This window comes from Equus asinus, chromosome 27, assembly GCF_041296235.1.
Source record: "Equus asinus isolate D_3611 breed Donkey chromosome 27, EquAss-T2T_v2, whole genome shotgun sequence".
Classification (NCBI taxonomy): Eukaryota; Metazoa; Chordata; class Mammalia; order Perissodactyla; family Equidae; genus Equus; species Equus asinus.
The window spans coordinates 8541449-8554019 of record NC_091816.1 but is presented as its reverse complement, the minus strand read 5'-3'; the positions used below and the strand labels follow the sequence as shown (position 1 = coordinate 8554019).

The 12571-nt window shown below is 39.0% G+C and overlaps 1 protein-coding gene across 8 annotated transcripts in view; it reads left to right on the top strand.

Moving 5' to 3' along the window:
- UNC5D (unc-5 netrin receptor D) overlaps positions 1-12571 on the top strand; it is a 503297-nt gene that overhangs the window by 468430 nt on the left and 22296 nt on the right. For 7 of the 8 annotated variants that reach the window (XM_070499928.1, XM_070499923.1, XM_070499924.1 and 4 more), the window contains 2 exons: positions 1620-1769; positions 8970-9134. In XM_070499928.1, the coding sequence (XP_070356029.1) occupies positions 1620-1769; positions 8970-9134 (315 nt within the window). The remainder of the gene's footprint in view (positions 1-1619; positions 1770-8969; positions 9135-12571) is intronic. The other variant, XM_070499927.1, reaches the window with a different exon arrangement.

The window sequence follows — 12571 nt, the reverse complement described above, 5'->3', positions numbered from 1 at the left end:
AGACACTCAGTAAATCTCATAAGAAGGAACCAGTGACCAACATCTGTAAAAGATCTAGTCAGCCTTTGGAATGGATTCCATTTCCTCCCCCATCCTGCCAGTGTCCGTACACTGCCTGTATCTCCTATCAGACACTGGCTACCATGTTGTTATATCCAACTGTTAGATCCACAATGTGATGAATTTCCTAGCACTAGACTGTTCAATATAGTAATTGATAACTACATGTGAGTATTTAAACTAAAGTTAATTAAAATTAAAAATTCAATTTCTTAGTCACTCTAGCCACATTCAAGTGCATGATAGCCACTGTGACTAGTGGATGCCACATTGGACAGCACAGATATAGAACATTTTCATCACCACAGAAAGTTCAGGGCTGACTCAGGGCCTCAAGAAATACCAAGACCAAAGAGCTGGAGAAAATGACATTGGCATTGAATCATTTTGTCCTGAGAGATGATATTAGCAATCTATTAACAGTTTATGTGTATATGAAGGATAAAAGCTGGACAGCTGCTTCTTAGTCAGACAAGTTTTTATTAATGTTATTCTGTACATAGAGAAGAGATAAATAAGAAAAGCCTTTGAAGCTGTTTTTACTCACTGATAATTGAAATGTAAGTTCTATTGTATTTATAAACCTATTTGCCTGACTTCTTACAATCTTTTTTAAAATCTGGGAAGATTATGGGACATAATTAAAGGATTTCAATGTTCTTATCTTTCCTAGCTCTGTAAGGAAATTATAACTTAATTAATGGTGATTTTTAAGCATGGATTTAGGGAGATCTTTTATCTCCATTAACACTTAAAGCCTCACCCCCACAGTAGTTTCATAGTTTATAGACTTCATATCTGCTCTGTTATTTCACTTGTCCTATCATCTCTCCAATATGATTCTAAAAACCACAAATTTGGAACTAATTAAATTGTTTACTCAATATAATGTGTATGAATTGTGTTTGTATTAGATATAAAGATTTCTCAGTGAAAGATGCAGAATTATTTATCACAGGAATTTGATGTCTTTTTTCTGAGCTAAAACTGACAATAAGTAGCTTATTTTTTCTTGGCCTTTTGACGTAATAACTTTTATGAACATTACCACAAATAAACATGGTACGTGCACTCTATAACATTTATTTTGAGCCAAAGAATAGATATTGTATAATGCCTGTGTTGGTGACAAACAAGTGAACCAGAGTGGAGAGGAGTTGCTTCTACCTTTAGTGTCACATATGATGATGTGTCAGGTTAAATATGAATACACCCCTTGATCATAGTTGTACCAGAATGAACTGCATACAATTGGGGAAACAACAGTATTACAGTTTGCTTGAGGGAGGGGAGGTCTTTTAAAGAAAGGCTTAAAAGCCTAAGCAACACATATAATAAAGAACAATTGTTTCTTTCTGCCCAAATCCTTATTACTCAGCAGCTTTTGGTCCTTAATCCTGACCCTGCAAGGATATGGGGGTGTGAAAGAATGTGTGTCCATTATGCTGTTTGTCTCTTTCTGGGAGATACATGGTAGTGAGCATAGCTATCTACGGAAAGAGAATGTGGAAGAAACTGGTACTTCATTGCGTGCCTCTTCTCTTTTCCCTGTCCTATAGGAAGTGGTTTCAGATGAAAGGCATCAAGGTGGACAGCTCCTGGAAGAGCCAAAGTTGCTGCATTTCAAAGGGAATACCTTTAGTCTTCAGATCTCTGTCCTTGACATCCCCCCATTCCTCTGGAGAATTAAACCATTCACTGCATGCCAGGTACCGGGCAAATGGGTTTCTAACAGAAACAGCTTTGCTTCAACCAGCAAACATGTCACAAATCCTGGTGAGGGTACTCTTGACTCTCCTCCTCCCTTAAAAGTATGCATTTAAATTGAAAACTGTCACAGAAATGTAACAGTTTGGACTACACACAGGGAATGAAACACATTGTCGTAAATTCACAGGTCTCTAACAGGTGGAGAAAAGGTGCTTGTATGTGAGGTAATGTGACATTTCTTCTCTCTCCTGTTTACATTGTCACTCCATATAGGTTGAAGATGGTAATTTAGCAACTCAGAGCAAGGTTTGTTTGTTGGTTTGTATTTTATTCATCTCTTCATTATGAGACGTTATTTTAATCATATTCAGCAATGAATGAACTGGATGTCAGTGAGAAACCTTTTAAAAGTGATGATTTTGAGTTGTAGAGATCTACGACTGGCCAAGTGGGAACAAGAGATTCTGTCCTGAATATATGAAGTGCTTGCTGTCAAATGAATTTGGCAAGATGGGAAGAGGAAATTACAAGTTGAGAGGCAAAGAAAGGATAATGCCTCTAGAATCCTTTTATAAATATATAAACATATTTATATAGTATTATTGTTCACATATCTCTGCATCAGAGACTTTTTAAAAAGACTGCAGAATCCCTGAGAGTCTCCTTGGGTATTTGAGTAGATGTTTACATAAAAAGGTTGCTTTTAAATGTGTGACCCTGCCACTGAATTCTATGGAAATTCCCAGTGATAAGTATTTTCATCATAGTCAGCCAGCTGCTCTACGGGACTTTCTTAAGCCAGAGTCATCTGTGCTTCATGTGACAGGACATTTCCTTAACTCTGGAAAAGCTTCTGGTAGATTTGTATTGATTTGGAATCACAGGAGGCTTTCAAACTTCTTTGTTCTGCCCATCAACATAACTCGCAGAGCCCTGCGGGTTTTTAACCTTTCCATCCTTGCAACACTCATTTAAAAAAGAAAACTTACATGAGGTATACCAGGTGTCGGAATGGGAACAAGCCAAACCACAAAGAGAACAACCTTGACTGCACTATGAGAGTTAGAAAAAACTTTAACTGCCAATCCTTTCAACTTCTAAAATTCAGCATTTTCAAATTAGACAAGGTCATATTTTCCTATTTGCTTTTCATACTTCTCATTTCCTTGGGAATTGCCCCTCCGTGTACAGTTTTAGTGCGTTCGAAGCAACAAGAACATCACTCATGGCCACAAAACTTTTGTTTTTGGCACATTTCCTTATGGAGAGAGGTTTTTTTAATGACTAACTGTATTTTATGATGTTCTAGACTTGGTGTCTCTGTTTTCCAGAAAGCAGTATTCAAAGTTTCTAGTCCAAATTGAAATTCAGGGTATTAAAACAAGTCCTGATAGTCATGGAAATTCCTCTGTATTAATCTTTATAGGTTTAAGGGCACCTCTTCACTGGATCTAACACAAGTTACTCACTCCAAAGTAACAATTAAGTTTAGTGCTTGGAGATAAAAAATCAAATGAAAAAACCGTAACCTTGCACCAGCACTTAATAATTTCAACACCAGGGATTCCAAAGAGAGCCCTGTGCAGAAAAGGCTTGAGGGGTTCAATACCTGCTGCCCTTAGAGGATGCAACAGAACCGGGCAAAGCCAAAGGGCACTGGCTCACAAGAAAACTCAACAGGCTTTACCGCTGGGATGGGATGGATTGCATGGAAGTTGTGAACATGTGTAAATATTTGCCTTCTGTAATTGAGCATAATTTGAAGGAGTCTTGGAAGGCTGAGAAACAATTTCCTTTTCTATCCACTGAGTTTCTGTTTCCACTTCATTTTTCTCACCCACAAATGGCTTTCTGCTCTATTCCTCCTTTCTCTTCACCACCCGTACCACCAATTCCTCGCCCCTGTCATCATTGAAACCCCCCAGCTTGTGTGAATACATACTGTGCTTGCCTTGATGGCTATGTTGTGTTTTCTGGGCATCAGATGTAAGCACTTTGGAGAGGGTTTGTGTTCAGCCTTCTCGCACCTCATGTAGAACAGCACTTGCACTGACAAACTTGGCATGGATAATAGAGAATGGCTTTTCATTAGGGCTTAGTGGATAGGAACTAACACAGAGATATTGTGGGGACAGAATATCTCACAATGCCTGACATCATTTATAGGTCTCTCCTTCAACTGGTAAATCTCCCTGTCATCTTCTGTCATCTTCCAACTCAGTGCACAAAGAGTGCTGGTATCTTTGTCTTCTTATTCCTCTCTCTCACTTCTGATCAGGAATCTGGGAGTGGACATATGCCATTTGGTCCCCAAAGCCTGCTCTTCTAAGAAACTTTCCTGCTTTTTTCTGGGAAAAGTGGAATTTCCCAGGAAGGCACAGGCCTGGGAACAATCCAGTGCAAAGAATATTTGCCCTATCAGACACCAACCCACTGCACAAGAAATGTTTTTAGAATGGTGTGAGTTCAAGGTTGGGCCCAGAGCTGTGATGAGAGACTGTGTATAGGAAGACTAAATTTTAAGTCTTGTTGGTTTAAGTTCTGGAGGACTAAAATTTATGGAATGTTATGCTACAACCCTTAATTCTTATGAAGCCAGGTATGATGAGTGAGAGGAAAGGCAAGGGTCTGTGAGCTCTTAGGAGATCTGGTTACAGTAGCACCCATCAACCTTGACTCAGAGGCCCACAATGCTACAATTATTCCACTTTTTTTCTCGAGCTCTTTAAGATTCTATCACAATTAGAGATATGCTATTGTCCCCTCCCCAGGTTTAGGAACCCTCCTCCAGGAATTAAATAGTCTTGCTGGGACCTGAGTTCTACTTAATCACCGTTTCCTTTATTCCTTGCTGACTGTGGGGTGGAAAAGCTGTAATAAACAGTATACAATAAAATATTAATTTATTTTCTAAATTCTACAAAACACAAAGTCAGGCTGTCACCTCCCTAGGATAAAAGCAGCTGTCTTTTTAGCACGCTGTGTATCTTGAAGAACCCAGTGTCTGTCTCCTGCTAGGATACGATTTACATTCTCTCCATCTGCTAGGAACCTAATTATAATGGAATCAAAATGAAAACATTTCCGGAATTCTTTAAACACCCATAACTTTGCTATGCTTTGTCCTCCCATATTACTTTCCACATGATTCCTCTCAGCTTGGTGGTGTTGTGTTTTTTATTCTGAATAAATGAAAGCAAAGATGATTGCCCTGAAAACCCACTAATCACAGTCCTTCTAATTCTATTATTTTTAAATATTTTGTTGAGCACTATTGGCAGCTGCTACTCAAGTCAACAACAAAAAATATTCTTTTGATCCTGTTTTCAAATCGGTTTTTTAAAATGTTTTGATTGTGTGCAGTGGAGTGGAAGGAGAGAAGAGGATTTTTATGTGTGTGCTTATTCTCACGTCTTTCTGCAAGGAAACATCATCTCTGCAGTGGGCATTACTCCTTTTACCTTTCTTCCAATGGTCTCAGGAGAAAATACAGGAAATTTAGTAAGTCATAACAGAGAAGACACTTTTCAATAAATGGTCAGTTCCACTTTTTAGGAAGGTGAGTATTACCACAGATTCAAATTCACAGCAAAAAATGCAGATTTGTTTAAGAGCCAAAACTTGAATTCAGCTCCATCTGTCCTTGAAGTCTAGGCACTTATATTACACTGTAATGACTCAAGTTTCAGTTTTAGAAAACAAAAACCTCCTAAGTTTAGTTAGGCAAAATCTCATTAGTTAGCCAAAAGTACCTATTAACCACAGAGCTCTATGTTATAGTTACTTTCATTGAAAGAGATGGTGCAAAGTAACTCTATAAAAATCAACTGGTTTAGAGAAGAGAGTTTATTTGAGAATGGAGAGAATAGGGATGGGGCAATAGATGATGGAAGCCTTTGAAGGCCACGCAGGGACTGTGTTTAACATGGCAGGCATCAGGGGGCCATTCTGGTCCCCCAAACAAAGGGATCTTGTGTTGAAAGCACGGTTCCCAGGTGGTCTGTGTCCCCTACTCATGATTAGAGGTAAAAGAGAGACCATAATGCTATTCCCTGAAGAATACCAATCAACTGCTTTGTTTCCCTCTCCACTCAAGTCCTAACCCCCTCATTAGCTCTGTGTAGTAGAGAGTGAGGCAGGAAGATTGGTGAATAGGTTACTACAGTTAGCTATAATGAGGTGAGAGAAGAGGATCATTAATGGAGAGAGGAAAATTGGAGAAGAATGACAATGAGGGAGAGAGAGAGGTGCTGATAATCAGTTTTCATAAGGTAGAGTTGTCAGAGAAAATAAAGGCCAAATAAAATGATTTATAGTGATTAGAGGTATAATGCTAGTGATTAATGATAATGAGATAAATATTAGAGATGTAACTATTGGAGTCCTCCACAGAGAGATGGCAATTGGGCATATGTGAGCACACGGGACCTTGAAGAGTTGAATAGGCAGAAAGAGAAGTGTTTCAGGAAGAGATGTGAAGTAGAGGTTACTTATGCCTTACAAAACCAAAGAAGGCTCAGGAGGAGCATGAAAAGAGTGAGACTGGGCAACAAGGAGAAATGGCAGAACTTGTAAACACATGTTATTTATTTTATCTGGTGTAGAATTTGGTGCAGTTGAAAAGTCATCTTTGAGTGTTCTAGGGAAAATGACTTCCTTTAGGGGAGGGCCCTGTGGCCTAGTGGTTAAGTTAGGTGTGCTCCACTTCAGCAGCCCAGGTTCAGTTCCTGGACATGAACCTATACCATTTGTTGGCGGCTATGCTGTGGCGGCTACCCACATACAAAACAGAGGAAGACTGGCAACAGATGTTAGCTCAGGGTGAATCTGCCTCAGCAAACAAAAGAAAGAAAGAAAGAAAGAAAGAAAATGACTTCCTCTAAAGGTTGCTAGGAGGCTGCACTGATCAGAAATGCCCTCTGCTGCAATGTCTACTACCAGGAGGGAAAGAGAAGAGATTGCAAGTAAAACTCTCTGTATAAGAAGACAGTGGGCAAGAGGTACCATTAAATGGACCCCTGCTGTCTTTCTAGTGGTATACGCAAGTTGTGCCCTAGTCAAGAGCTTCCTTAGTGAACATTAGCTCCCAGCCATTCCCCTAGACAACAGCCACTCTATGGAACCCAGTGGTGGCACTTCTTGTTGTTGTCCTGCTCATTTTAGAGGTTATCTAAGAGAACTTCAAATCCACTGGAGTTCCATTAGAGAATTGTACTCGTCAAGAAAACAGCAACCACTCAAGATATTTCAACCAGGGAGAAGTTTAATCGAGGGATTTATGTGCTCACAGAACCCTAGGAAAGCCTGGTAGAGCCAGAGTCAGAGAAAGCCACTAATGATATAGAAAACCAGAAAGTTCAGGAATTGCAGAGAAACATAATAGCACTGAAGCAGATGGTTCTCGGGGGAATGTCCTGAAGCCCCTGCAAACCTCACCTGTCCTGTCATCTTGCTGGTATTTGAGGAGCAGTGATAGTTTCCACTCCTCTTCTACCTTCCAAGTCTAGCACAAATGCCTTTCATCGGCAGAGTGAAAATGTGAACTCCCTGCTGGCAAGAGTCTGTGAAATGTAGTTTTCAGACTTCCAGCGCCTGTCATTTGGGGAGACCTGAGAATGGCAAAGATAGTGTGGTATACTAATGGCCCACAATTTGCACAGGAATAAAGTCAATGAAATATGCTGCAAGTGTCACACATATAGACTTCTCTTAGTCCTTGTCTCTACCTCTTGAGACAAAGGTTCACTGCCTTTCCCTTGATTCAGGATTAAGAACAAACACCTAAAACAAAAACACAAAGCTCTCACGTGCATTGCTGGGATGTGTGGTAGAGGTTAATGCTTTTGTTCTCTCGTACTCCCTAAAGCTGGCTCTCCTCTCTTCAAGGGTGCAACAATCTAAAATCTATCCCTCCTGGTTGGTCTTCTCAGGAAGGATCCAAAATCAGGATCTGTGAGACTTCCTATAGATAAATTTAGGAGACAAACAAGCATGCTCAGGAATATCTAGGTATCTTATAGTTCCTCAAAGTGACTAGACTGAACTTTAATCACGGCCCTTGGGCTTACAACACGTGCTGGCTTCATCACCAGTCACACTTCAGAGTATCAAACTTCCAGACTTGATACATCTTTTGCCACCCTTCGTTCTTAGTACTGGAGAAAATTATGTTTATACCAACAGGTATAAGAGCACATTAATGAGATGTAAAAAGGAGAAAAAAGTGAGGATGAAGGTTACTACAGGTTGGGTATACATGGCCATTGCCAAGGACCCCAGCCTGATTTGAGTAGGAAGCAGAGACTTTTTAGTAGATGAAAGAATATCAATGACTGACCTCTGCTTCACATGATTGTAAAGCCATGTGCCTGAGCACAGTCCAATTCGTGCCAAGCATGGCTAGTATTGAGGAAAAGGGTGATCTGTAAAGATCTTATAATTTCCCCCCCTCATTCGGTAAAAATTACTTTTGCCACTCAATTGTCTGTAAGTCCCTTGAGAGTGGGGACCAAACCTAATTTCTTATTTTTCTTACTGTTTATCTGGTACAGTGTCTGGTCATTAGCAGGCACCATACACGTAATTGTGGAATGGATGAATTAAATGAATAAGGAGTTGGTAAGCTAGACTACACTGGGGAGGCCCCGTGTGTTTGTGTCTCTTTCTGGGATGCATGTATATATATGTGATTTTGCAATAATATTTTTATGCTGGATACATTAGCAATATTGTGTTCTGTTTATCCAATCCTGCATGAGTTTGTGGTCTGAGGATAAGTTCTGGTTAGTCAGTTCTTTAGCATAATTTTCATTTAAGTGAGAAGATACTCAGGCTTAGGTAGAAGGATGGACCATAGGAGTCTTCTAAAGAATATATTTTTAGTGGGAAAACATGATGATTAATTTTTGATAGTATTCTTTCTAATTGTGTGTGTCACCAAGTGAAATCTGAGCTCTCGCATTGTGGTTTTGGAATTCAAATATTATCAACAGGAATTGACATTAATTATGTTTGTGCTGCTTGGCATAATGCTGGAACATTATTTCTACAACAATTCCACCAACATCACTTAGGCAGTTATCTCTGCTGCGATCATCGTCATCGTCATCATAATTGCTATTCAGTCTCTCGTGTTCTTTGCTCATCTCAGCTGGGCTCTGCACACCATACCCCTCTTCTCTCCCCCGTCTGCCCTGCAGGAAGTCCCATTCTCCCGCGTGTGGTGCAGTAACCGGCAGCCCCTGCACTGTGCCTTCTCCCTGGAGCGCTACACGCCCACCACCACCCAGCTGTCCTGCAAAATCTGCATCCGGCAGCTCAAAGGCCATGAACAGATCCTCCAAGTGCAGACATCAATCCTAGAGGTGAGTCCTTTGTCCATGGGCCGCTTGACCCTGTTTGTAAAGGATAAGAAGAACAGTATACCTATCTCAGTCGTGCTATACAAGTTCTGAAACAGCTTCAAAAGGCACTAACTCTTAATCCTCATTATTGATAAAGGAAAATAAACTTTTCTCAGCATGAAGATTGTATTCAGCTTATCATTGGGCAGAGGAACTCAACCCATCAGAGTTTTGGCTCTGTGGACAGAACTTTGAGGAAGGAACTGGTATAGGGCTTTTTATACACAAAATCACAATCTACTAGTCCCTTGTAGGCTTGCAATATCAGCTGAGATTTATTACTGGCTGATGATACAATTGAGACACATATCGTAAAGAGACACAAGGTCACCATTGGGCTGTGTTTCTGCTCCTTCAGACTAGTTTTCCAGAAGTCAGTTGCTCGTACATGTTATTTCATATTCAGGACCTTGGCTCCTTTTTGTCTTACAATTTCTCATACCATCCAGACCCAGCATTCTGCACATCCCCATTTCCATTAAACCTAGATTTGTCTATACAATAACATAAGATAGAGTAGATATTAATCTCATTCCACATGTAAGGAAATGGAATTGGAAAAAGGAAAATGACCTTGTCCCAGGTCATATCACTATTGAAGGGCAGAGTTAGAATGGGTGTCAAAGGAGAATGCACTTGAGAACTTTTGCAAAAAGACACCTGATCTCTGCCATGGCTCTGATTTGCCCTAAACCACTGAATGACTTCAGGGTCCTGTATTTGAGCTTATAGAATTGACAGTGGCATTCCCTCCTGAATGGTTATTTGAGGTAAGAGGAAGAGAGTAGCTGAGGAGTAGAATCAGTGGGACATGTGATGCTTTTGGTTAGTAATTCTGTGGTAATCCCTGGCTAGATTAGAAAAACACATATTTTATCATTCACCTGTAGAATATATATGTGTGTGTATGTATATATGTATTACCTGGGAATAAGACAGGGTACATTCTAGACAAGAGACTATATGCATATACACACACATACATATGCACATATTTATGTATAAATATATAAACAATATATATTTATTCTTTCTGGCTTGGCAGAAGGTTTAACACATTTTGTATCCATGCAACTCAACTTCAGGGTTTTTTTTCTTTGAAAACTTGCAGCCTTATAGCATTATCACTTCCCTCCATTCTCATTTCAATTCATTGTTTATGCAAAATGAGTATTGTTAATTCCCCAAATAGTTTTTCTAAAGAGTGGATGGCTTTCCAAAGGATTGTGCCTCAAAATTGATAGCTGTCTTAACTGACATGTTTATACAGTATTTGCCCTCATTATTGCCAATTAGCATTATGCGCTAAGGTAGTTTTGATGGGGGAGGTAGATCCAGAAACCTAGGGAAGCATATTTTTAGAGTCTCTTTCTTGAACAGTCATGGCATATTTAACACAATACATTTCAAAGTAAAATAAAAATTTAAGAAAGTTTTAAAATAAAAACAAAAGGAAAATCCAAAAAGAGCTGGTATTCCAAAGACAGCATGAAAAGACAGAACATGAAGACGCCTCTGAGGCAAATTGCCCCAAATATCCGTTAACAGGTCAAAAGAATTCCAGCTTTCAAAAGTTTTTGTATTTTAAGGTGCTCAGATATTGAGGATCATACTTCTGCTGTTATAGGATACTTCTGTAAGAGGAATGTGACAGAGTTGATACATCCCGGTACCTTTGCCTCTTGCTTACATAAATTCTTGAATTGCGTAGAAGGAAAATGAGTTAATAAACATAATCTTATCCTTTACTCTCCAATTCCTTTTCTAATGCTTCACAAAGTTTACAATCACTTTGAAATGCCTTAAGAAGATGACATCACAGTATCTCTTGATAAAAGGAGGCAAGTATCAGAATAATATTTAGATATTCAATGTTGGGCTACAGTCATCCAATTTGGAGCCAACTGCATTTTAGAAGCTTTATTAACCCTTTTAATCCTGTAAGGATCATTTTATTAATTGCTTAAAGTGTTACTCCTGGAATTTGACCCAGTGCATCTCCATCTCTTTGTAATAAACTGTATTTCTTAGGCAAATCTGATTTGTTACCATTTTCTATGTCAGAAGAAAATAATTTTTGAAAACCACTGTATTTCAGGTACCATTTCATGTGCTTTCACATATAACCATCACAACTCTGTGGATTAGTGTTATACTATCATAATTTTACATGATATAACAGTTCAAAGAGGTCAATGTTCTTGTCCAAGATCATAGAGCTAATAAGATGGGTAGTCAGAGTTTCCCACTGAGATATCTGACTTCAAGATCAAAGTCTGGATTTCCATACTATACTACCTCAGGATCACAGTCAAGGAGGTCTAATTTATCAGTCCTAATTGTAGGCCTTGTCCATAATATAAGCCTTCTGCTTGGGGGCTTAGGGACTAGTGATGAACTCAGCACTAGCAATTTTGTCTTTGATTTTGAAAGTCTATGAAAATTGGGGAGTTCTTCCTCAAGACTGCAGAAGGATGAGATGTGATTGGCTAGAATAAACGCTCATTCTCTAGATCTTCAAGAATAGAAGAGATTTCCTTCATGTAGCTCTTCTTGCAAAGGGATGTCTCAGTTGAATGATCACTCAACGTCCTTCCAACCCTGAGACTGTCTCACTCCTGGGAAAAGCATACATCTGGTGAACAAAAATCCTCTTCTCCCTAAAAATGACTTGATTTTCAGGGGAGATGGTTCAAGAAAAAGTGAAGAAACAGAAAATGCTGGGAAACTGGGATTACCTGGGAAGGAGGCAGGATAGATTTTAGACAAGAGACCATATTAATGAGTGAGTTAGGGATAATAGAGCAATTAGTAAAGTGCATCATACTTCATGGCCACTAGGCTGGAAGAGTCTGCATTAGGTGGTTTTAATAAGTTAATAATAGGGTTTCATTGATTAAAAATAAAATAACAATAAAGAACTAAAACTCTTGAAGCTTTTGATTGATGTCTTTCAAATATCTTTTTTTAATATCTCCACCTCCACCACATCCCAAAAAAATTCTCTGCGTTTTCAGACTGAGAGTTCCTACTCCCTACCTGGCTTTAATGGACTGTCTTAGTGTCACTATTACATAAATTTAACAATGGAACCATGAGAGGTAAAAGACATACATATGTATGTATATTATATATATATATATAAAAAATAATATTGGTTTTAAATATCTAAATCAGTGCTGTGATCTTCCTCATTGAAGGCATTTGGTTATGTTCAACCTCGCATCCATCATATCTGTTCATGTTTCTTATCTCGATGATTTTTCAAATATGTGTGTTCTGTCCTGTGGCCATTAGTATGTCAATCTTTAGAAGTAAGTTGGTTCCCTTTAAATTTAAACCAACTGAATTACCCAGCAATTATTGCCAATTGATACTCTATAAAATAACAGTATCGT